General features: G+C 41.2%; 1 protein-coding gene across 3 annotated transcripts in view; it reads left to right on the top strand.

Moving 5' to 3' along the window:
• The window catches only part of pxylp1 (2-phosphoxylose phosphatase 1), a 191,164-nt gene that overhangs the window by 95,983 nt on the left and 68,412 nt on the right, over nucleotides 1-26,769 (top strand). For 2 of the 3 annotated variants that reach the window (XM_078563688.1, XM_078563686.1), the window contains one exon: nucleotides 1,151-1,273. The exons of the other annotated variant lie outside the window; for it this stretch is intronic. In XM_078563688.1, coding sequence (XP_078419814.1) covers nucleotides 1,151-1,273 — 123 coding nt within the window. The remainder of the gene's footprint in view (nucleotides 1-1,150; nucleotides 1,274-26,769) is intronic. 3 annotated transcript variants of the gene reach the window in all.

The following is a 26,769-nucleotide window of genomic DNA, read 5'->3' on the forward strand; positions in this document are numbered from 1 at the left end:
CTCGCTGCGTAAAGAAGTTTTTCCACATGTCTCTTTTAGTTCTTTTGCCAACCACCTTAATTCTGTGTACTTTGGTTCTTGATCAAAGCATAATCATTTACAAAACCTGATATTCCTAACACCTCCCAGTGAGGCTTGGAGACTAAAAGTCTACCCAGAGCCATCATAGATGTCTTGTCTCTGTCTACAGTGAACATCTTGCACCTACTTTCTTCCTAGTGAAACAATCTGGGCCCCCTTTTAACCTTTAACAACCCCGCCACCCAAGCTTCTTGTTGGGGGGAATTCAGAACAGGTCACATGACCCCCTTCATGCCTCCATTTTACCCTAAATTAAAGAGACAGTCCCAAAACATAACAATCTTATAAACTTTGTATTTATAACTCCTCCACCATCAACTGGTGCATTCTCCATGGCAACACCTCTACCAATCAGAGTTCACTTGCCAACCAATCAGCACTCTCTTCTCATACAGTATAAATTGTTGTTTCATTTACATTTGGTATTCTTGCAAATTGCTGTGACGAATGCAAGGTGAAAAGCTTTGACAAAACAGTCTCTTTTTTTCAGCAATACTCAAATCCTGCACTACCAAACGACCATGTCTAGAATGGCAATACATGTTTTTTTGCTGGAAAACATAATTTGTTATAATTAAATACATGTGCTGCTGATGTTTATACCTTAGAGAGTGCAAAGGTGCTGGATACAGTAATTGTATAATGTGACAATCAGTTAAATTGTATTTATCGATGTCAACCAATAAAATCATCAAACATTTACTCATAAATGTTTCCCCCATTTTGTGAATGTACTTTGTTGGCAATATCGCATTAAAATAGTTTAGACCTCTTCACGTCTTTTGGGAAGGGAAAGAAAGGTAAGGGATTTTTCCTTTCTGTAAAAAAAAGGGTGTAACTGCATCCAATCTGTTAGATTTTTTGGGGTAAGTCAGTTGCTAAGTTCCATGGTATTCATTTTCTGTGCCAGAAAAGGAGAGAGAGGAGAGATAGGGCTACACTTCTGTTGTGCCTGAACACTTAATCTTTATTTCTTCACTTCATAATTCGGTTATTTTGGCCTTTTGAATCTGGATGATTTATAAAAATGCCATTAGTTTTTACATAGCATATTTGTGTTTGTGCGCAGCAGCCACAGTGCGCAGTGGAGTCAGCATGGGACCAGCTGGATATAGAGCTAGAGAGAGGAGAGTGGAAGATCCACGGCGGAGAGCCCAGAAGAGCCCAAAGGGCAGGAATGGTTCAGGAGCAGGTGCGTGCGTCCTCTCTCAGACTGAACTGCAGTCTTATCCACCATAGTAACAGAATGCAGGATATTGAGTTGCAGCTCATCTGGCAGAGAGATTGCAAGTTGCACAAAAGCAGGAACAATCAGCATGAATGGGGTCAGGATTGAGACCCAGAGACCTTCAGAAAGACTTTACCTCAGTTAGCAGAGCCTCAAAGTAGATTAAATAAAAGCCATTTTTACTTTCTTTTCAGAAGTAGTTTTTTTTTCTAGTGGTGAGGAGATACTGAGTTCTGACTAATTCAGATTTGTAACTGTGGACTTTACCTCAAAGCAGCCTTGATCGGTTGTGAAGTAGATGCAAACAGTGTATGTAGGAGTTAATTTTCATCTTTACTACACAGGTGGTAATGTGGCGAATCAAATCATCAGCCTACCCTGGAACCCACATGATCTCCATCCAATTAACCTAAATAGAGCAGCTAATTATCTCTGGACTAATCCCAAGGTTTCCACCTCCACAACTTTCTCTAGAAATCCATTCCATGTGTTGATCACTGTGTGAGGAAGTCCTGATATTTGAATGCACGACTCTCTTGTCATATTGTCCCAATATTAATATTTAAGTTTGACGTTTTCCACATTGTTTTCTATCTTATATATCTCTATAAGATCACAACTCAATCACTTTTTGAGCCTGAAAAGCCCAAAGTTCTCCAACCTTCCCTCACGACCTAGGCCTTTGAAGATAGGATATGCCATGTGGCTATTTTCTGGCAACTCTTTGGGCCTCAGTGTCTTCTTTGTGCCTTTATGACTAGAACCATGCACAGTACTCAAGGTGCAGTGTGGAATATACAATTACTGTAACTATATATGAAAAATACATTTCTGAGCAATAAAGCCAAATTTGAAAAAAAAAGGAAAGGAAGAGTTTCTTCACAGAATCACAGAATTGTTACAGCACAGAAGGAGGCCATTCAGTCCATCATTTCTGCAGCAGCTCTCCAAATGAGCAATTCACTTAGTGCCAATTCACCAACCCTCTTCCTTTGACACTCTTGGCTTCCTTAGAACAATTGTGTTTGTGTAAACTTACTCAGAGTAAGTTTAATGATTATAGGGGAATTACTTAATATTTTTAAGGTTATGTTTGTTATAAATGTTATTGATGCAGCTATATAATTTGCTAGGGCAGAATTGAAAATTGGGACTGAAGAAAGGAAAGCCAGCAACTTTTATCCCTGCAATGTATTATTATTAAAGAAAAGGGGCTATTGCCACCTGGTGGCCAGAAATAAACAACGGTTTCTAAATTTGGGGGGAAGAATTTGTTTGACCAGGAAGTATTAGGGTGGATATGATATGTCAGGGTTTTTGACTGCTTTGCTTTGATTTGTGTAATTTAATTTAAAAATAACACTTTTAAGTTAAATTTTGCAACAAGGGTTCAGGTTCATGGGACAGCCACATGCTGGCAATGTGCACCAAGATTGACAAAGCATCTGTCTAGGTCTAGGGTTACAAACCTTCCAAGGGTAAGGTTGTCAACCCTAGTTAGGTACATCCTGGAGATTTAGAAACACAGGAACAGGAGTAGGCAATTTAGCCCCTGAAGGCTGTTCTGCCATTCACTGAGATCATGGCTAATCTCTGTGACCTAACTCCATATACTTGCCTTTGCCCCATCTCCCTTAATACCTTTAACCAACTAAAATCTCACTTTTAAAGTTGACAATTGATCTAGCACAGTTGCCATTTTCAGAAGAGAGCTTTAAACTTCTATCATCTTTTGTGTGCAGAAATGTTTCCTAATTTCACTCCTAAAAACTCTCATGTCCTCTAGTCCTAGGCTCCATAACTTTGGAAATAGTTTCTCTCTATTCACCTTATCTGTTCCCCTTAATATCTTGAAAACTTTGATCAAATCACCCCTTAACTTTCTAAATTCCAGAATAAACAGGCCTACCTTATGTAGTTCCTTTAATCCTAGAAATCCAGGTATCATTCTGGTAAACCCACACTGCACTCCCTCCAAGGTCAATCTGTCCTTCCTAAGGTGCAGTGCCCAGAAGTGCCCCGAGTACTCCAGGTGTGGTCTAACCAGGGCTATGTATACTTAGCGTAACTTCTATCCTTTGTCTCCTAGACCTCTACATGTAAAGGCCAGCAGTACATTAGAGGCTTTAATTATTTTCTGTACTTGTTGATGACGCTTTAGTGATCTATGTAACTGGTCTGTAAAAGCATCTGGTCACATGATGCTTGCCTAACATTTTCAAATGTTATTGCAGTTTCCTTGTCTCTCACCTTCCACCCTCCAGAAATTTAAACTCCTCCAAAACTTTGTTGACTATATCCTAACACGTACCAAGTTCCTTTCACCCATCACCCCTACGCTCGCTAACGTACATTGGCTCCTGGGTAAGCAATGCTGCAATTTTAAAATCTTCATCCTCGATTTCAAATCCCTTCATGGTCTCACCCCTCCCTTTCCCTGTAATCTCCTCTAGCTCTACAACTAGACAAGATAACTGTGCTTCTCTACTTCTGTCCTCTTGAGCGATTTTAATCGTTCCACTGTCGGTGGCCGTGCTTTCAACTGCCTCGGTCCTACGCTGTACAATTCTCTCCCTAAACCTCCCTGCCTCGTTATCTCTATTTCCTCCTCTAAAATGCTCCTTTAAACCTACTTTTGTCCAAGCTTTTGGTCATCTGCCCTCTGCCCTAATATCTCCTTGTGTGGCTCAGTGTCAAATTTTGTTTGCTAATACCTGTAAACCACCTTGGGACGTTTTGCTATGTTGAATGTGCTATATACATACAAGTTGTTGTTATAAAGTTAGGCCACAAATGCTAAACACTTTCCTCTAATTGTTCTCTCTCAGAGGAAACTCTTACATTCTGTTTCTCTCTGTTTGGTATTTGTAAAAAATGTTAACTTGGCCAATGAAGCATTAAACCTCTTTGAAAGCGTCTGTCAAAAAGGTCAAGTCTGGTCAATTGAAAAATATGCCTATTAAAATAATTTCTCATGGAACTAGCTGAGATTGTTTTGTAGCTTGAGGAGAGAATCCAGTGGAAAAGAAAGTCTCTTGCCTGAGGAATATTTGTGATTGAAGTGCGCTTGTGAAATTTCTCTAGCCATAGAAATAGCAGGTAATATTCCAAATGTTCCACAGAAATTGTTAGGAAAAGTGAATTTCCCAGCCATTTGCTTAATGAAATTGCGGCTTTTGGAGATAAATGGGTACAGCTCCTGTTAAGAAAGTCTGTACTTCAAAGATCTGGAAACATGTTTCTCGAAAGCTGTTGCAATTGTGGGAGAAAGCACATCCACATCTGGTGCAGTTTGAAGGATGTGAAATGTTAATTGTGCCACATAAATGTGTAGAAATAAGAAGAAACCACTGGCAACTCCTTATGTATCTTTGTAAAATTGTATGGTATTGAACACTGAACTTCCCGCCTATGCTCTGTGGTACGCTATCTCAAATCAGCCCTCAGAATGCTTTGTGCAAATATTTAAACAAACACTTTCTTAAGTAAATACTGTATCCTGCTCAGAGACTAAAACAAACTTTGTTCTGCAACACTATGTGCACTCTATAATGGAGCCTCCTGCTGCTGGACTATAGAGCAGCCAGAAACCTGCTTCAGCCTAGTGAAGCCTGGGCTTGGTCAATGTTGTGGAAATAAAAAGCTGCAGAAAACTCAGTAAGATAAGGAATGAATGACACACAAAGCATTAGTAGCGAAAAGCTGGGGGAAACGAAAGAACTGGTTAGGTGGTGTGATCGAAGAAACTAGAGCTCAGCCTGGAGCGAGGCCTGTCATGTGCATTTTGATTATTGATTTTGGCAAAAGCGATCAAGAATCCAGATGTGCATTTACACGAATAGAATGATATCTCACCAGTCAAAACAATTAAAGATGATGATGTATTCATTGTAGGATATTCTAGTTAAGCCAAAAGAAGAGATAGGTACAGAAACCATGATGTGAGAATTTGACTAATAAAAATGATTAATGTCTTGGAAGGAGAAAAAATCAGTGGTTTTTCATCATTTTGCCTCTCAAGCTTATGGTCGATTTAAAAATACCTAAAGAACCTATAAAAAAAATATTTTAAACAGTGGACACTTATTTTGGTGAATAACTACAGACTGGCATCCCTGTACCCACGCCTGGAAATTTACTGCAATCACAACCATCAGCTCGGTAACACCGAGGTGAGAATCTTCCTAAAAATGATTTATCATTAGCATCTGAAGAACTGAAGGACACAAGAGTTTGGAAATTCATAGAAAGGCTTCACTTTGATAGTAACGAAGGGGGAACAGTGCAACGTATTGACACACATAACTTGGAAAAGGTTATTGCCACCTTGTGGCTGGAGAGAAATAGTTCTTTGCATTTGGGCAAGGAAACAGTCGTTTGACTCTGAAATTTCAGGGGTGGCTTCAGGTAGGAAAACATCATAATAATAAAAGCCTTGTTGATCAAAGCTGCTGCCTTGTTTATCTGATTTGAGGTAGCCCATACAGCTATCACTGAGATATTACAGGTCCACAATGCTTGTGTTTGTAACCATAGTTGCATTCTAGTTTTGACTTTGCCACAATGCACAAATAACCACTTATCTCAGAAGTTGTGTTTCAACCTGATTTAGACAGGAGCACTTTGAAACCAAAGTCTCATGGAGGAGGTTGCTTCACACTGCTACCATGGTAACAATAGTGCGATGTCAAGCCTACTGCTCAGGAAGTCCTTTGGACCTCTTGGGCGCTTTAGTAACTGAACTGAATTGATTTAATTTGCTCTGATACTCCTGTCAACACCTCAACATTCATTGCCAGGGACAAAGTACTAGCCACGTTTGTGAGCACACATAAATAGAACAATCACCTCGACATACAGGCCCACTAATTGTAACTACACAGTAGGACAGAGTATAAAAGAAGACATAATGGGAGCTTGCTAGAAAGGTACAGCCATAATCATGGGGGAATTTAGTCTACATATAGACTGGGAAAATTAAATGGGCAAAGGTAGCATAGATGAGGATTTCATAGAATGTTTTCGGGATAGTTTCTTAGAACAGCATGTCTGGAGCAGGCTATACTAGACCTGGTATTGAGAAATGAGATAGGGTAGTTGATAACCTCATAGTGAAGGCACCCCCAGGAAGCAGCAATCATAATATGATTGAATTTTGCACTAATTTTGAGGGAGAAATGAGTGCGTCCAAGACTAATATTTTAAACTTAAATAAGGACAATTAAGAGGGCATGAAAGCAGAGCTAGCTGAAGTGAACTGGCAAATGAAGTTAAGAGATAAATCAATAGAAGTTCAATGGCAGACATTTAAAAGGATATTTCAGAATACATAGAATATATACATTCCAATGAGAAAGAAAAATTCCAAGGGGAGGGCATACCATCCGTGGTTAACTAAAAGACTTTATCATACTTAAAGAAAAAGCATGTAATTGCACAAAGATGGGTGGCAGGTCAGAAGATTGGAAAGAATATAAAGAACAGCAAAGAATGACAAAAAGATTAATAAGGGGGAAAAATTAGAGTATGAGAGAAAGCTAGCTAGTAATATAAAGACGGATAGTAAGAGTTTCTATAAATATTTAAATAAGAAAAGAGTTAACAAAGTGAGCTTTGATCCTATAGAAGGTGAGTCTGGGGAATTGATAATGGAAAGTAAGGAGATGGCAGATGAATTAAATAGGTATTTTGCTTCGGTCTTCAATTTAGAAGACCCAAATAACATCCCAGAAATAGCTGTAAATCAGGTAGTGGAAGGGAGGAAGGAACTCGGGAAAATTACAATCATCAGGGAAGTGTATTGAGCAAATTGTTGGGGCTGCAGGTTGGCAAATTCCCAGGCCCAGTTGGGCTTCATCCTAGGGTCTTGAAAGAAGTGGCTAGTGAGATCGTTAATGCACTGGTTTTAATTTTCCAAAATTCCCTAGATTTGGGGAAGGTTCCATTAGATTGGAAAATAGCAAATATAATTCCTTTATTCAAAAAGTCGGGGTGGGGGGTGGTGGGTGGGGGAGAGGAAGATAGGAAGTAGGAAACTATAGGCCAGTTAGCCTAACATCTGTCATAGGGAAAATGTTAGAAGCTATTATTAAAGATGTTGTAGCAGGGCACTTAGAAACATTCAAAGCAATCAAGCAGAGTCAGCAGTTTTGTAAGAGGGAAATTATGTTTAACCAATTTATTGGAATTCTTTGAAGGAGTCACATGTGCTGTGGATAAAGGGGAACCGGTGGATGTACCATACTTGGGTTTCCAGATGGCATTTGATAAAGGGCCACATCAAAGGATATTGCAGAAAATAAAAACTCATGGTATAGGGGGTAACTTATTGGCATGGATAGAAGATTGGCTATGTAACAGGAAGCAGAGAGTTGGCATAAATGGTTCTTTTTCTTGTTAGCAGGATATGACAAGTGGTGTGCCACAGGGATCAGTGCTGGGGCCTCAACTTTTTACAATTTATATAAATTACTTGAATGAAGGGACCAAAGGTATGGTTGCTAAATTTGCTGACGACACAAAGATAGGTAGGAAAGTAAATTGTGAAGAGGACATAAGGAGGTTACAAAGTGACATAGATAGTTTAAGTGAGTGGGCAAAGATCTGGCAAATGGAGTATTATGTGGACAAATGTGAAATCATTCATTTTGGCAGGAAAAAAAGCTTATTGACTAAATGGTGAGAGATTGCAGAGCTCTGAGATTCAGAGGGATCTGGGTGTCCTAGTGCATGAATCACAAAAGGTTAGTATGCAGGTACAGCAGGTAATTAGGAAAGCTAATAGAATGTTATCATTTATTGTGAGGGGAATTGATTACAAAAGTAGGGAGGTTATGCTTCAGTTGTACAGGGCATTGGTGAGACCACATCTGGAGTAGTGTGTACAGTATTGATCTCCTTATTTAGAGAAATATGTAAATGTGTTAGAAGCAGTTCAGAGAAGGTTTACTAGACTAATACCAGGAATGGGCGGGTTGTTTTATGAGGAAATGCTGGACAGGTTAGGCTTGTATCCACTGGAATTTAGAAGAGTAAGAGGCGACTTAATTGAAACCTTTAAGATCCTTAGGTGTCTTCACAAGGTGGATGTAGAGAGGATGTTTCCTCTTGTGGGAGAATCTACAGCAAGAGGTCACAGTTTGTAAATAAGGGGTTGCTCATTTAAGACAGAGATGATGAGAAATTTTTTCTCTGAGGGTCGAGAGTCTTTGGAACTCTCTTCCTCAAAAGGCAGTGGAAGCAGAGTCTGAATATTTTTAAGAAAAAGCTAGATAGTTTCTTGATTAACAAGAAGGTGAAAGGCTATTAGGGGTAGGCAGGAATGTGAGGTTGAAGTTATATACAGATCAGCCATGATCTTATTGAATGGCAGAGCAGGCTCGAGGGGGCAAGTGGTCTACTCCTGCTCCTAACTCGTATGTTCGTATTATTATAAAGATCAAATTTTCAATCAGTATAATCAAGGTGATGAAAGTGAACCATTACCAAAACTATTGTATTAGCACAAATGCCTTCCCATGTGATTGTGACAAAGACAAATTACTGCTCCTCGTCCTTCTCAACCTGCCTGCAGCCTTTGACACAGTTGGCGACACCATCCTCCTCCAATGCCTCTCCACCAACATCCAGATGGGTGGGACTGCACTCGCCTGGTTCCATTCTTAGCTATTTAGTCATAACTGGAGAGTCGGCATTCTTGGTTTCCCTTCCCATCCCTACACAGTTACCACCCTAAGGAACTATCCTTGGACCCCTCACATTTCTCATCAATATACTGCCCCCGGCGACATCACCCAAAAACACAAAGTTATTTTCCAAATGTACACTGATGACACCTCCCTCAACACCCTGCACCATCTCTGGGTTGTCAGACTGCTTGTCCGATATCCAATACTTGAGGAGCAGAAATTTCCTCCAATAAATATTGGGAAGACTGAAGCCATTGTCTTTGGTCTCCTCCAAAAACTCCATTTCCTCACCACTGACTCAATCACTCTCCCTGGCAACTGTCTGAGGCTGATCCAGACTGGTTGTGACTTCAGATTCATATTTGACCCTGAGATGAGCTTTCAATCACGTATCCACGCTGTCACTAAGACTGCCTATTTCCAACTCTGTAACATCACCTTGTCTCTGCCCCAACCTCAGCTCATCTGCTGCTGAAACCCTCATCCATACTTTTGTTACCTCCAGTCTTGATTGTTCTAACACACACCTGGTTGGCCTCCCGCATTCTGCCCTCGGCAAAGCTGTGATCATCCAATAGTCTGCTGCCTGTGCCCTAACACGCACCAAATGCCATTCATCCATCATACCTGTGCTCGCTGACCTACACTGGCTCTTGATTAAACAACGCCTCAATTTTAAAATCCTCATCCTTGTTTTCAAAACCCTCCATGGTTTTCCACCCCTAATCCCTATAATCTCCTCCATACCCCTAAGGCACCGAGACATCTGCATTCCTCTAATTCTAGCCTCTTGAGCATTCACGATTCTAATTGCTCCACTATTGGTGGCCATGCCTTCAGCTGCCTGAGCCCTAGCTCTGGAATTCCCTCCCTAAACCTTGCCACCTCTCTACCTCACTTTCTTCCTTTCAGACACTTCTTAAAATCTACCTCTTTGACTGTGCTTTTGTTCATCTGTCCTAATATCTCCTTATGTGGCTCAGTGTCATACTTTGTTTTATAATGCTTCTGTGAAGTGCCTTGGGATGTCTTATTATGTGAAAGGTACTAAATAAATACAAATTGTTGTTGCAGTTTAAGTGTACTACACTGACCTAAAGTCACTTTTCAATCAGCTTTCACTAGGAAATGTCCTTTCTCATTATTATACTTAAGGAGTTCTTTTCACAGAGGCTGATAAAATACAAAATTTATTGTGACATCCTGAGCCATTGAGTAACATGTTATGCATGGTGGCTGATCAGAAATGGAAACATGTCTTGAAAGGAAAAATGGAAAATGCTAGAAATACTCAGCAGGTCAGGCAGCACCAGTATAAAGAGAAACAGGGATACATTTCAGGTTGGTGACCTTTTGTCAGAACTGGAAGAAGTTAAAGATGCACCAGTTTACAAACAAGTAGAGAGCCAGAGAATGAAGAGAGGGAAGAAGAGGGCAGGAAAGAACAAAAGGGAAGGTCTGTGATTGGGCCGAGGTCAGGAGTGATTAAATGACAGTAGAGATGGTGGTGCAGGGCAAAAGGAGTTGATTAATGGGACAAGTAACGAAACAAAAGATGGGTCTGGAAGAGGTGTTAATGCCGACGGCAGAACCATTACCAGCTCCTTCTCTCTGAAAAAATAGAGTAGTGGGTGTGTGATCTGAAATTGCTGAGTCCAGAAGATTGTAAAGTGCCCAATTGAAAGATGAGGTGCTGTGAGTGGGTAGGCAATTGGATTCGTGAGTGTGTGGGTAGTCGGGTTGGGGAGGGTAGTCTTGTCGGGTTGTTGGGGGAAGTTGGGTCAGGCCTAGGGGTAAATCAGATCAGGCTGGGTGGGTGGTCGGGTCGGGTTATGGGGTTAGTCGGGTCGGAGAGGTAGTTGAGTCGCGTTGTGGGTTTAGTTGAATCGGGTTGGGCAGTTAGTCAGATTGGGGGAGTAGCTGAGTCAGGTCGGGGAGTTAGTCGGGTTGGGGGTAGTTGGGTTGGAGGGTTGGTCAGGTTGGGTGGTTGAGTTGGGTCGGGGGGATAGTTGAGCCAGGCAGGGGTTTAGTTGAGTTGGATTGGACAGTTAGTCAGGACGGGGGAGTAGTTGAGTCGGGTTTGCAGGGGGTTAGTCGGGTCGTGGATATTTGGGTTGTGGGGGTTGGTTGGGTTGGGGAAGGCATTGAGTCGGGTTGGGCAGTTATTCTGGCTGGGGGAGTAGTTGAGTTGGGTCGGGAGTTTAGTTGGGTCAGGGGGGTTAGTCAGATCAGGGGGTTAGTCAGGTTGGGGGTAGTTGGGTTGCGGGATTAGTCAGTTTGGGGGTAGTTGAATTGGTTCAGGCAGTTAGTCGGGAGGTGGGGTAGTTAAGCTGGATCGGGGAATTAGTTGGGTCGGAGGGTTAATTGCTTCAGGGGAGTAGTCGGCTCGGGGTAGTAGGGCTGGGTCAAGAGGGTGGTTGTGGATCAGTTGTAGTGCTCAGTTTAGTTTCCCTAGTTAATCTCTGAGTTACACCAGAGATTAAACTGTGTAACATATCCAAGGTAAGTCCCGTGTACCTGGCCCAAGACTCTGACCCTGGGCTCAGTGTTGGAGACTTTCATGGCAGGACCCTGGCAGCACAAATCAGCCCATCAGTAGTTTATACTTCCTGGGCAATTACAGCGCATGTGTGTGTGCCAGGACTTCCGCAGGGTCCTGAGATGAAACACAGACTTCAGTCCAGATCTTGCTGCCCTGGACATCAGAAGCTTTGGACCTGTGTTTGTGTAATGCTGACTAAAAAGTGGGATGGCTGTAATCCTCAGAGGCTCTTGGTAGCAATTTCACATTAGGCATAAAAACAATAGAAAATTGCAATTTTCCATTTTCTTTATAACGTATTAGTATACACAAACATACTGCTGGTCATTAAGGGACATTGCTGTGCTTATTCTCATTTGAATGTCATAGTTAATTCTGTGAAACTATGATTTGTGTCACATATATATGCAACTCAACAGTGAACATGTCTATGAAGCTGAATCGCTTGAGAAAATATATTGTTTCATACCAAATTAAAGTGTTATTTGGTGTTTCTGTTGATAACATAGATGGTTTTAGTAAAATCATACAACCCACATCACTTTATTTATGAACTCCGTCACTACCATTGTATACTTTTGCTTAGGTTTTTACTCAACTTGCATTTATTTGGTGCATCTGAAACTTTCCATACAATGAATTGGTATTATTGATAAATAAGGCCAGTTCTGAACTGCAAAGCCCCCTTATAAATTAAATGAGTAGTTAATTTTTTGGGGTAGTGTTAGTTGAGGGTGTAATGTTAGCTGAAACACCAGGAGAACTCCCTACCTTCTTTCAATAGTGCTATGGATGTCACTTAATTGAGCCCCTTTTTTGTCCTTGCCCTTCAGCATGTCTACACCGTGGGATATGAACTAATATATTTTAAGAAATCACTATTCTAGTCAGGGTTCTCCTTTGCAGTTGATGAACCCACATAGAAAAACCTCCTAAAGCAGTAAAATATAAAGACAATGACCCACATGCCTCAACCAGAATTATAATAAAGTACACTATTGGGATGCTAAAGTGAGGATTGGATCTTTCATGTGGAGTGTTGCTGCTTTACAGCATTTTAAAGGTGTCCATAAAAGTATTCAGTTAAGTTTTTAAAGATCTCAAGTCTTTCAATGAGTGGGTGGATGAGTGAATGAGTGACCATGTGCATTCAAGAGAGTTTGGGAAAGGGCACTCGTGAATGGCAATCTAAAGGAATGAGTTGAGGCAGTAGGAGGTGAAGGAGCAAGATCTGGACAAGTTCAAGCCCATACTGCTTAATTGTCAAATGAGACTTGATGCCACAATCTTTGAGGTAACTATGATATGTCTGCAGAACCTTCCAAAGAAGATGCATCACAAAGACGATTGCAGTCCTGTAGAAAGATTTTACAGAAGTGTACCACAGAACAAATGGAAATCTTTCCAAACAAGTGAATAAGCTTTACAGACCACTACAGGGGAGCCCAAGCAGTAGAGATGTGTTAATCAGTGTTCTCGCAGAAATACTGTGCCTGGTACCATTGAAAGATTGAGCATCCTACTTTTAGAATGTGTCACAGCCAGGAAATTGGTTAGAAAGAGCAATGATAGTGGGTTTTACCCACATTAGAGATATCTTACAGCTGCTTTCAGGCATATAATGGGTCACCCAACTGGGATGTGTAGGTCCAGTGGTGTGGTAGGAAAGAAACTTGATAATGCAATTCCCTTCCAATAGAGTTGCAGCTGCTCCCACTCCAGCCTCTGATAGGACTGCGGAAGTCCCTGTGAGTAGCAAGTGCTGGTGCCACTTAGTTGTATTTGGCTCTGCTGTTTGAGGGACTTGCATGTCTCTACACCACCAAGACCCTTAAGACCCAACTTCAAACTGCAATCACAATTGCTTCTCTAGCCATAAAACACAGTCACAGTCTCACTTACAGAGTAGATTAAGTACAACTCATACTGTCATCTTATCATCTGCTGTTAAGATGGCCCTTCTCAAAAGTCTGCTCAACATTCATTACCTATGGAAGTCTTGTTATGTCTTCTATGATGATTCCCTTGGTAAACCTGTAAAATGGGTTCTGGCATTTGTTTAAGTATTTCCTGATATAAAAATAAATCACTAATTAGCCACCCAAGGTAGGAAAGTTCATCACTGGTTGGGTAATGTGTGGATTTTCTCATAGATCCATGCATTCTTATACAATGTCTCTCCTCTTCAATACTTAATTTTGCCATATTTGTCCTTCCATTTTCTTCGCATTGCTTGTTGTTTCTTGACACTGGATTCTTTATATTAAAAACAACTGATGTAGTGTACATGGTTAATGTTAAATAGACAGTCTACATCATCAGTGATGTAAGAAAGATCACATGACAACAGAGTAGACCAATAGTTCTGTGCAAAGCCTTGTGCTAGCCTTGTACTGTATATGGTTAGTAGAATGTTCAATAAAAGATAAAGTTTAACAACAGCCTTGCTTCCAGCAATATCTCTAAATCCTCCTGTGGACAACCTCATCTAAAACCCACAACAATGATAACAAATGGTGACAACGAAAAACATGATGGAAAAAGCACCAAGTAAAGAGCCCAGCGACTGGAATAAGCAGTAAGAGAAACAACTGCGGGACAAGGACAGCACAGGGAAAACACCAACAGAAATCAAAGAAAGGCTACAGTGAAGGAAACCAATGGAGAAAATTCTTCCTTTACCAGTGTGTTTTGACTATGTGGAAGGCACTGATCAAACAGAGAAGTGGCAGAACTGGCATTGTAGATTTACCAGGTTCAGAACCGCTCCAGGACTAGCTAAGAAGATGAGCAAGGAACTGGTTAATACACTTCTCTACGCCATAGGCAGTAGTGCAGAAGACATAAAAGTCAGACAGGGCATAAACAAAGAGATAGCGAAATACAATAGGGGTTATAAAAGCCTTTGATATTTATTTTAGCATTAGAAGGAACACCATCGTAGACAGGGCGAAGTTCAACGGGCATACCCAAGACCGGGAGAGTTTGTAGATTCCTTCATTAATGGTTTGTATCGACTAGCTGAGAATTGAGAATACTGACCCCAGAAAGATGGATTAATTCAGGATTGCATTGTTGGAGGAGGCTTCATCAGATTTTCTGCAGTTGAGGCAAGATTTATTGCTATCGAAGGCTGTAACGAGGCAGGCAGAAGTGAGAAAGCAAAATTGTGTATTTATTCAAGGCGATAAGAAGACTTCGTAGAGAAAGACGACTGAGTGCAGTTTGTAGATCACAGAAGTGGCAGCAAAAATAGGGAAAAAGCAAAGAGGGCGCAGTAGCCATCATTATTCAGTGTGTCCACTGTGGCAGGAAAAGGCTGCATCAGTGCAAAGAATGCCCTACTAAAAATGTGGAATATCATTCCTGAAAGAGAAGAGGACATTTTAAATTTGTACGCTGCAGCAAAAGCTCCTAACACACAAAGGAGAAACCAATGTAGTATTCAAGAAATTGAAGATGAAAAAGACAATGAAGTGCCATTCTTGGGAGAAATTACCAAACCTAATAGAACCATATGAGAATCTTGAGAAAATCAGGCAGAAGATTTCCCATGAACCGCTGGTGAAGGAACCACAAGTTCATTACCTGAAAGGACAACTTGTATCAAGTAAGAAACAGATGGACAAACTTGAGCAAGGAAAACAACAAACAATGGCAGATGCATTGTCATGCATTCCTGTTGAAAAGCCTGAACAAGAAGACATAAATTTGTCAATGATGTGGCATTCTATACTTCATTGTGTACATTTTTTTTTTACCAACAACAACACAGAGGCTAAATGAAATTCAAAAGGCACAAAAAGCAGATGAAGAATGTGTTAAAATTCAGGAATACAGAATCAATGGATGACCAGAATATGTTCCAAATAATCTCATCCTGAAACAATACTTCCAGCAACGAAGACATCTCAGTGTTGTGGATGACTTACTGATTTATGATGAGAAATTGGTCATATCAAGAGTCCTCAGACTCGAGATCCTTCAGAGGGTACACCAGGGACACCTGGGCATTACAAAGTGTTCTGCTATGGTGGCCATACAATCTCGAAATCATCAGACTTTCGAGCAGCATCACCTATGCGCTCCATTGCCAGGAGCAAAGGGAACCACTGATGGTATCCTCATTTCCGTCCAAGCTGTAGCAATGTCTCAGACCATTTCTAGCTCAAGGGAAAGACATTTTTGATAGCTTGTTGACTATTACTCCAGATGTATTGAGGTTAAATGTCTTCATGGTACCATCTCGGGAGCAATCATTAAAAGAAATTCTTGCCACACTTGGCATTCCAGATCTAGTCATTTCAGACAATAGCCCACAGTTTGCAAATGTTTATGTTTTAAACAGTTCACAGAAGCCCATGGATTTGTCCACATGACTACTTTATCCAAACACCCACAAGCTAATGGAGAGGTCAAAAGAGGAGTAAGAAAGGTATTTTGTCTTGACTTCAAGGTCTATTTGGGGTTTCTTTAAGGTTTCCCTGCTATCCTAAGAATGCTGCCAAAGATCGTTATTCGTAAAAGCCATTTTTGTTTATTTACAGTATATATCTCAGTACTCTACATGAGGTTGTACTTCTTCCCACCAGATCTCAGTCTCATAGTTATCTGACATATCATCGTGGTTACATCAGTATCAAGTGCTCCTGATGGCCAAGGCTGTATTGAAGAAAAATGATGATATCAACTTAGCACTGTTGAGCTGCCGATCCACATAGCTTCAGAGTGGTTTGGTTCTGCCAGAACTTCTAATAGGGGAAGAATTTGACAGACTCAGCATCCTGTTGTTTCACATGCGCCTATGCATGTCTCAAAGCAGCAGACACGGGGAGAGAAAGGGAGAAGGAGGATGAATATCGTGCAAATCAAACCAGAAAAACATAATCAACGTCATAGAGTGCATAAGTTACCAGGACCCCAGCCAGATGAATCAGTTTGGATTTGTGACCAGAATCACAAAGGCCAAATATTAGCAAAGACACTAAATGCACAATCCTACCTTGTAGACACTGAAAATGGAATGGTGAGAAGAAACAAGTGCGCTTATATCTACAAGAAGGCAACCATCAATGGAATGGACCAACTACCCAGTCGATCATGAAGACAACCTGCACAGAGAGCCAGTAGTCTCTGATGATTCATATACTACTCTAGAGTGTTCGAGAGAGAACTTGGAGAACTTGAATCCTATATGTCCACCGAGAACAAGGTCGGGGAGATTGATGAAACCGCCACAACGTTTATCTCTGTGAACCAGGAGTAAAGACTTGGTCTTCAGGGGGAGATGTAGGATAATGTAAATGATGTATCTAATAGCGTCAGAGACTTGGGGTCAGACGTAGTGTAAAGGGTTAATGTTAACTATGTAAATAGACAGTCTACATCATCAGTGATGTAAGATCACATGACAATGGAATATGCTGAGAGTTCTATGCGAAGCCTACTGCTAGCATTATACTAGTTGGTAGAATATTCAATAAAAGGTAGAGTTTACCAACAGCCTTGCCTCCAGCAGTATCTATAAATCCACCCTGTGGACAACTTCATCTAAAACCCACAACAATGACAACAGCGCTGATACATTTAAAACTTTGTGCCACACATTCAACTGTAAGAAGAGCTGCAAGATGTTCTGAATATTACCAAAGCTCAATGGATCAAGTTCTTTAGAAAATAAGCATTCTGGAAGTTGTATATGTCTTGGGACCTGTATAATGCAGGTCCTTATTGTCTTTGTTTAGAAATAAGCTGTACTTTTATTTGAGTATTGGTTCAGTAAATTAAGATGTATTAGATAGTTTTTCATCATTAGGGACTTTTTGCCATTAGGATCTAGGCTTATATTTTCTTATGGATGAGTGGCAAACAAACTCTTCTGCAGTGTTGGAAAGCCCCATTTTTAGATACTTCAAGCGAGAGGTAAAAAGAGAGATAAATTAGAATTCAGTGTAAAGCTCCGTGCATGATGTTTCCCCAGCAAAAATGCATTTAGTTGTGTGGTTTCCAGTTCAGAATCACGGGTAATGTTTTCAAAAATGTCAAAAAGCATCCACTGTCTGCTGCACTCAACATTGAATATTTCATCAATTTTCCTTTTCTTTCAAATATTTCCCCTTTCCCTCCTCCCTAATTCCTGCTGAAGTATAGTTCCACTGGTGCTAATAGCCATCCACTGTCATAATATGCCTTCAAGAGATAACAGTTTGACATCACTAGAAAGGAAGCTTGTCGTGTAATCAAGTTTTAGTTTCACTTTTGCCTGTGAGCAGAACACAGCACATCTCTGGTGTCTTGAAGCTTTCCTGTCAGTCACCACACAATGTTTGCAACCCTCTTCGACACTGTAGCTTCGTTGTGCTTTGACCAAAATATGGAGAGCCATCTCATGCCATGGAGCATGATCTGAGGCTGTAAACCATGTCGTACCTGCACTTAATCTTGCTATACCTCATCCAAGTCACTATTCGTTATAAGAGTCCAGACACTGAGTACCTTGCAAGGATATTAAATCATGGAGTGAATCGTGACCCAGTCTGATCATGTATGCACCTTACCATTACCAAAATATAGAAGTCTAATTCCCTGGCTGTTTTGCTTGATCAGCGCAAACCAGGAATTGAACCTGGGAACTTCTAGCCTATATGATTTAGCATTACATATACTGATATTGCTGTACAGTAGGAGCACCACAGTGTTGTTATGTTTCTGTGTAGAAAAGTAATGTCAGACGGTGTGTAGTTCCATGAGTACTGAAGCATTGTGCTCGCACAACATTCAGTGTGCTTTTTTTCCAATCCACAATCTACCTTCACCAGAAAAATGTTCACTCCTTTCCTGAAGGTGCTCAGTGGGGTATAACTCCAAAGGTGACAGTCAGCCTAGAGTGCCTTGTGCTAATGGGAACTCTTTATGTGTGAATTCAGTCATTGAGTATTGGCAATCTACCTGACAAAGGGCATCACAACAATCCAGCTTTATCTAATCTCAACAAGTATACGCTTTCCATCTGATTTTTCTCTCTCTCTTCCCTCACTCATGGAAATTTCAATCAGTTTTCATAGTCCCACTGGTACCCTGCCTGATATCAGCTAACTCAACAATCTACTTCTCAGCCTGTGAGACTTAGCTCATTTCTCAACTCAGACATCGGTGGAGCTGAAATACCTTTCATATGCATTTATATGTGCTAACTTCCATCTCTGTGGCATCAAGCAGCATTGCAAAAATATACAAACTGTTCCTTTCCTATGGCTCTGTTGGAGCTCAAAGAAAAAACCAAGGTTCATTGATTTGTAATAAACTGCATGTCTTCCAGGAAATCTGATGGAAGTTGCATTCTTCTGCGCTGCAAATTGAATAACGTTTATTGTCACTCTGAAAAAGCTGCAGTAAATTTCCATAATAGCTTAATGAGTTTATTTGGCGAGTAGCTGAGCTGTGCAGATTGTAAGGCCCTAGATCCAGTTTCCAGCCTGCGCTGTCTTATCGGATGGAACTGAGTTGGTGGAGTGAGTATCATAATTGACCTCAGTGCTTATGGACGATGGGAGAAATCGGTTAGCGTTCCGATTGCTATCCAGTGGACGTTGGGTGAGGCCAAGATGCTTCCTCTCAGTTGAATAGCATGTGAACCCCGTCACTTACATAAATAATGGGCACATTGGTGAGTTACTGAAGGCAAATGGATGACAGATAATTCTAAATCAGGAGAAACAGGAAAAAACAGCACTGAAAGAATCCTTTATGTTACAGCACCCCTGCCAACAGCAGCTCAGACTTTGGCAACTACACAGTTTGGTGTGGGAAACATTGCCACAGGCTTTTTAAAGCTCAGACCTGCCCTAAGGAAGTAGCTTTGTGTGTTTGTACTTGAAGTAATTCTATGAAAGAGGTCGTAGACTTCCAGCGTTCTGCCTACAGAAACCTAGAATATACCGGAACCATTAAAAATATAAGCAAAATGGAGGTGTGAGCAGGTCCTCTGAATTAGGAGCACAAGTTGCTTGAAGAAATCAAAAGGTGGTGACAACAATTGCTGGATCTAGAAATAGCAAATATGACAATCAAACTTTTCATCTATTCCTGGGAAAAACATTTCCACACTTTCTAAATGCAGCGAATAGAGGAATGTTTCACATAAACAGTGTATTATTTACTTTCATTGAAAACATATGGTGAAACCCAATTAAGTATAGAGCAGAGTTTCCCATGGACCGTGTTTAATACTAAATGTCTTACTAAAGTGTTGGCATTGAGAAGTTTCAGATAAGCTGCTTCTAACAAGGCACATTTTACTTTCAATCACTAAAAATGCCCACTGCCCCCCCCCAACCACTCAGGGCAGGTGGGGGGTGGGTGGTCACGCATTGTATTCCCCATTATTACTGCCAGGGGAACACTAGGGATACCAGTGTATTACTAGTGTCAAGTGTCACTAAGGCATTTAAGTTTCACAAAGCCTGCTTCATGAAATTCAAAAATGTTTGAAAAATTATGACTTCTCTTCAGTTGAGCAGTAGGAGCCCCGCTGCAATTCTACAGCTGTTGGAGCAGACATTCCTCCACCACCCCAGCCGCCTGCACCACCAAAACTGCCTTCCTGATATGGGTGAGAACCTGGCTTCAAGCCTGTCAGAAATATTTACGTTCATCTGACCATGAAAAATGCAATTGGATCAATGTTGGAAAATCGTGCGGTTACAAAGTTTTTGCTTGGATTTCACCAAAGCAGAAGTCCTGCTTAGTAGGTTTCCTAACGAAATAGTGACATGGCACTTGATGGATGTATGTTAAACATTTGAGGTAATCTACAATAGTAATCAGAGAGTTAAATTCCTTTTTACAAGGCCAAGAGCTGTGTGCTCCATTGAGGAAAGGATAGTGGAAAATCATGTATAGTTCTAGAGGCAAAACCCGATTTGGACTAAAATGCCAGTAATACAGTAATCAGTAATACAGGGCAAATATTACTGTTACATTAAGATTAGTAATTTACCCTTGTGACAATGTGTCCTAAAAAATCCTAAGGTAACAAAATATTGAGGATGTCCTGAATAAAACAAAGTTTTCCATCGATATATAATACTGAAGGTTGTTGATTTCCCACTTTATTCGCTTTTGAAAGAACGAGTGATTTTTTAATTCTTTCGTGGGATGTGATCATTGCTAGCAAGGCCATCCCTAATTGCCCTTGAGAAGACGGTGGTGAGCTGCCTTCTTGAACCACTGCAGCCCATGTGGTGTAGGTATACCCAGAGTGCTGTTTGGAATGGAATTCCAGGATTTTGACCCAGCCACAGTGAAGAAATAGTGATGTAGTTCCAAGTCAGGATGGTGTATGGCTTGGAGGGGAACTTACAGGCAGTCGTGTTCCCATGCATCTGCTGCCCTTGTCCTTCTAGGTGGTAGCGGTCGTGGGTTTGGAAGATGCTGTCGAGGAAGCCTTGGTGAGTTGCTGCAGTGCATTTTGTAGATGGTACACACTGCTGCTACTGTGCGTTGGTGGTGGAGGGAGTGAATGTTGAAGGTGGTGAATGGGGTGCCAATCAAGCGGGCTGCTTTGTCCTGGATGATGCCAAGCTTTTGAGTGTTAGCTGCACTCATCCAGGGAAGTGAAGAGTATTCCATCACAATGCTAACATGTGCCTTGTAGATGGTGGACAGGCTTTGAAGAGTCAGGAGGTGAGTTACCCACCACAGAATTCCCAGCTTCTGACCTGCTCTTGTTACCACAGTATTTATATTGCTGGTCCAGTTAAATATAGTAGAAAGGGACTGTGAAAGAATGAAGAGACCTGGTTTAAGGTTAGTATCAGTATAACTCCGGTAACAGTGTACTACGTCAGATGTAGAATTTCTCTTGGTCCTTGGTACTATTAATGGACTGGTACCAGAGCTTTGAAATATGGCAACATCTGTTGCATAAACAAGATGGAGCCATGTCACAACCCTTGGGATTATTGGTCAGGCTATTAAGCTGTTTCATAAACCGCTCTCAGCATCTGTTGTATTGGCTGGTATGTGAAGTTTATGCAGGAACAGACTATTTGCTGTGGATGAAACTCTTAAAATGCATTCCTGCCCCTCACTCACTAACACAAGGAGATAGATGCAAAAGACTTGCCACCTCAACTGTTTGTGTCTGTGTCTATGTGTGGTAACACACAGCCTCTCTTCATTGTAGAAATGTTCTGAATGACACTTACAGTTCCCCAACTGTTCAACAAGAGCAGGAAGGTATGAGCTTTAATTGCAAGCCTGTACTGAGTTAGCATGTCTCAAGTAGCATATGGCAGACGTGCAACAATAGCCTCAAGCTCTGGGTTAGGGAGGGACAGCGTTTTCACCCTGATCACTATCCAATTACTTTCACTTAATGTAGTACAGATTTATGGATATTAGATGAGTGCAGGGTTAAGCAAGACTGTGATGTGCCTTCCTCAGTAATTAAATAGCATGGTGCAATTCACTATCAAGTCTTATTCCTGAGGAGAAATATTTGGGTAAAGTATTGGAGGAATTACTCTTCAGGACAGTGGGGAAGTTAAGAAAACTGACATTCAAAATTGGTAAAAAAAATAATGAGCAAAAGTGACACAGAATACAGACAATGTAAATGTATCGAGCTAGTTTATTCTTAAGATTGACATGCATCAAAATATGTCACTTTTTAAAATCTAGAATGAATAATTGCCATGCTTAATGAGTGATACCTGAAAGATTATAAATCACACATGGCTGAGACTGGAAATTCCGTGAGGAGAATTATAGGTATCTATCAATCATGATGCAAGAAGGATAATGGCATAGAATTCGAGGAACAAGTAAAGCCCAATCAAAACCATTGCAGCAAGTTCAGATCTGGAATCTTCTGTCATTTAGCTTAGAGCTGCAAATCTTAGGATCATTCTTAGATGGTTTACATAAAATATATGGTCCCAGGAGAGTAATGCTCACCCTTGACCTCTGTATATCATTGTCCCTTGTTTATGTTTATTGGATGTTATGGTGTCTTAAAAGAAAACCTTTCACTGTTTACAGGCAACCATAGTGACCTGGCAGCATGTTACAGACTCACAATAATATGAGTTTTAAGTTTTATATTTCTGTTGTTGATGACCCATGACTGGCATGTCTGCCTTTGATGCCATAATAATATAAAACTAGTTCCTGTTGCTCCTTTCTGAACCTTCTTTGAGCACACCAGCATCCTCTCAAGAACAACAACAACTTTCATTTTTACAGTGCCTTTAACGTAGAAAAATATCCCAGTGTCCTTCACAGAGATGTGAGGAAAATGGACACTGAGCCAAAAAAGAAGTGATTAGGAGGGCAGACCAAAAGTTTCGACAAAGAGGTGGACTTAAAGGTAAGTCTTAAAGGAGGAAAGGGATGTGGAGAGACCAAGGGATTTGATGTGGAGGGAATTCCGGAGAGCAGGACCTCTTGGGGTAGGGCTTAGAGGTGCAAAAAGGCATGTTAGTGAATTGGAAAGTGCAAGAGCGATCGTAGGGCTGGAGAAGATTGCAGACATAGGGAATGGCAGGGCTATGGAGAGATCCAAACAGAAAGGAGAGTTTTAACTTTGAGGCCTTATGGAACCAAGAGCTATTATACATCAGTGAGGATGGGTGTGGTGGGCAGTTGGATTTGTTATGGATTAGGCTTTGTGCAGCAGAACTTTAGATGAGTTGGTGTTTATGGAAGGTGCAAGTTGGGAGAACAGTTTGTATTTGAAGCTGGTGGCAAATGTAAAAATTATGGTCTCAGTAACACCTGGGCTGAGGTGGGTGCAGGCAAACTTTGTGATGGAGAAGATATAAGTCTAAAGTTTAACTTGGGGTTGAATAGGACCAAGGTTGAAAACAGTCCACTTTAGCCTGAGAAAGTTTCCACAAAATGGGACTATTCGTGAGGGTACGGAGTTTGTACTGAGGGCCAAGACTGATGTTGATTGACAGATAAATATTTGTGATAACCCTCCTGTTCTTCTTAAGAATCGTGGCATTGGATCTTTTACATGAGAGAGCAGATGGGGCTTCAGTACAAGGTCTCATCCAAAATATAGCACCTTAAAGAGGCCACTACTTGCTCAGTCTTCACTGGAATGTCAGTCTAGATTATTGTGCTGAGGAATGGGGCTTGAATCCAACGCCTTCTGACTTGGGGACTGCTAGCCAATGATCATCGTAAAGTGGGTAGTTTGAAAATCTGAAGCCCTTAAAAGGAGATTATCATCTATAGTACATTTTACCTTTAGCAAATTGTAGGTTTTGAGTTCAAACTGAAGAACTGGCAACAGTCTTGGATGCAGAACAGAACAATGCCCAGGAAGTGCGCTACATCGTAAAACATGAACACCTGGAGGAATAGAAAATTGAGGCTGTATAGACATAGATCATAGCGTTATTCTGTTCCATCACAAAAGGTCTAAATTATTCAAAAATGTTGATGAATCTTTTACCTTCATTTAAAAGAGGAGAGAGGGAGAAACCAGGAAACTACAGACCCTCCAGTTTAACATCATTTGTGAGGAGGTTACTAGAGCCTATAGTGACTGAACATTCAAAGAAGTATAAGTGAGATCAAAGAGAGTCAGCATGAATTGTGAAGGGTGGGTCATGTCTGACTAATTGAGTTGTATCTTTTGAGGAGGCCACAAACATGGTGGACAGGGGAGTGTCTATGGATGTTGTCTATATGGATTCTGGAAGGAATTTGATTGGAATTTGCAGGAGATTATCAGCAAAAATTAGAGTACATGGAATTGGGGGTAACCTTGTGACAAAGTTGTGTGTTGGTAATTGGTTGGAAGTTAGGTGACAAGAGATTAAAGGTAAAGGAAGTGAACTCTAATTGGTGAGATGTGACAAGTGATGTTCCCCAGGATTCTGTACCTGTCCTCAGCTTTTCATGATATGTATCAATTACTTGGATGTTAAGGAATAGAGAGCCTGTATTTTTGGTACTAGAGCTGTTGTTTGGTGTCCAAGAAGAGACCCATGCCACCTGCACACACATCTGGTGAAATAAATGCTGAAGTAAAAGCCACCACAAAACAAACATTCCAAACTAATTTTATCAAATGAATCATCCAATATTTAACACAAAAGACCAACTAATCATCCTTGTGCATTGCTGTATTGCCTGTGTGCATTTGGTTGTCCAAGTGCTTCTATCCCAGTAGCTACAGCCTGACTGGGAAATGGCAGTTGGCTCTTCATGGGGGAAACTGCAGAAGTGTGAGACTAGTGACTCAATATGGCATTTGAAGATTCATTCATTGACTTTGGCCATTCATGTATCGTCACTGAGCTTCTTGTGGCTTTACATTCAGGTCCTCAGCATAACATTGCTGGCATTGACTGTGACAGCCAAGCTGCCATAGCCTTCACAGTTCTTGTGCGGAGGGCCTATTGGTCTTCTGTGGAAAGAGAGCCTGTATCCTCCTGTCTATCTCTTGCACCAATGCTCCAGTGCTACGTTGAAGAACCTTGGAGCCCTCTCTTTCTCTTGTTGCACCATTATTCAATGTTCCTCCTGCTTGGGCAGTCTTCCTGGCCACTTCCAGCATCTGTTGCAGCCAGAATGCTCCTCCCCTTTTAAGAAGTGCAGAAAGCAGTGCAGGCAAGCTTTAGGTGGTGCATAAACTTGGCCCCTGCTGAGGCTTGCAGACACTCGAACAGTGCATTTAGCGCTGGCTGCGCACTACAATCATGGTAACGAGCATCTAGCATGATGTTTGCATGCTGCTTACCTGCACCTGTCTTCAGGGGTTATCCAATTTTGCCAGAAGATCTATTTAGTATATTCAATGAGAAATACCTGTCCTACACTGCTTGTGCCAATATCTCTGCTCAGAAATTAGTTAAGCCAGGAAACTATAATCAACACTTTGTTTTTTTAAATATTTAAAAAATAATAAATTGTAATGGCTTGACTGTGGTGAAGTAATTGATTATCAAAAAGGCCTTATTTTATATCTAAGGCGCACCCAATATAGTTTAAGAACAGTTCCAACTTTGATTTGCTCTTAATATATGTCAGTAAAGGCTTCAGTAGTCCCTGATTACTGCAATTGACTGAGGAGGACCAATAAAAGAAGCAAAGGACTGTTCATAAGGTGGCACACATGGGCTTGGATTTTGTGCTCAATGCCAAAGCAAGAGCGCTTGCCACTGACCTCAAAGGATGCCTCACTAAGATCTCGCAATCTCTGTGATGAGAATTTTAACACTCTCGCTGTACAATTGATTGTAAATTTCCTTAATGGAAATTTCCAGTGTGGAGCTGCAGTAATAGCATCAAGCTGTCCAAGCAGCCAATCACATTAAATAATTCTCACAGACAGACAATCAGGATAAGAAAAACAATGAAATCAAATCACTTTAAAAAAATTTAACATGGAGTAAAAAAAAGATGGGGTCAGACTCATGGGGCAGAATTTTACGAGTCGGCGAGTGGGGGCGGGGCCTGCTCTCCAACACGTAAAATGATGCACGGTGACCTCGGGGGGAACTCACGACATCACTGCGCCCGATTTAAATTTTCATGAAGGCGGGAGCGTAGCAAAATCAGTTGCGCGCCCACCAACCTGTCAATGACCAATTGAGGCCATTGACAGGGTCAATTAAGTAATTAATGGACCTGCCCATCCAACCTTAAGGTTGGACGGGCAGGCCAGGAGCCCCGGCAGGAACTAGAAAAAACATGAAGCCTCATCCACGGGCAGGATGAGTTTTCATGTAGGCTTTAAAAAATTTTAATAAAGATTTTGTAAAAATTATGGACATGTCCCAACTCATGTGACATTGTCACATGAGGGGACATGTAAGGGAAATTTTATTTTTCTATTTTTATCTTTTTTACATATACAGCCGATCTCCCTGAGGCTGCACTAAGCCTCAGGGAGATGAGTGCGCTCTTTAGTGCTCATGCGCGAAAGAGCGCACTCTCGATTTTGGAAATCCCCCACCCGCCCACACAGGTAGCGCTTAGCGCTTCTGTGTGGACGTTACGCTAGGCGGGCCCTAATTGGCCCGCCCACGTAAAATGGCACCGCGCCTCCGATCAGGGGCGCTGATCGGAAGCGCACCCATAAGCACCCGCCCATCAACTTCCCCCCGCGACGGGTGGAAATTCAACCCATGGGGTGAAGGTAGAAGCTGAAATATCATGAAAAAAACTTTTCTAGAAAATTATTTGAAAAATTTAGTTTAAAAAAATCT

This window comes from Cetorhinus maximus, chromosome 19 (assembly GCF_964194155.1).
Source record: "Cetorhinus maximus chromosome 19, sCetMax3.hap1.1, whole genome shotgun sequence".
NCBI classification, from domain to species: Eukaryota; Metazoa; Chordata; class Chondrichthyes; order Lamniformes; family Cetorhinidae; genus Cetorhinus; species Cetorhinus maximus.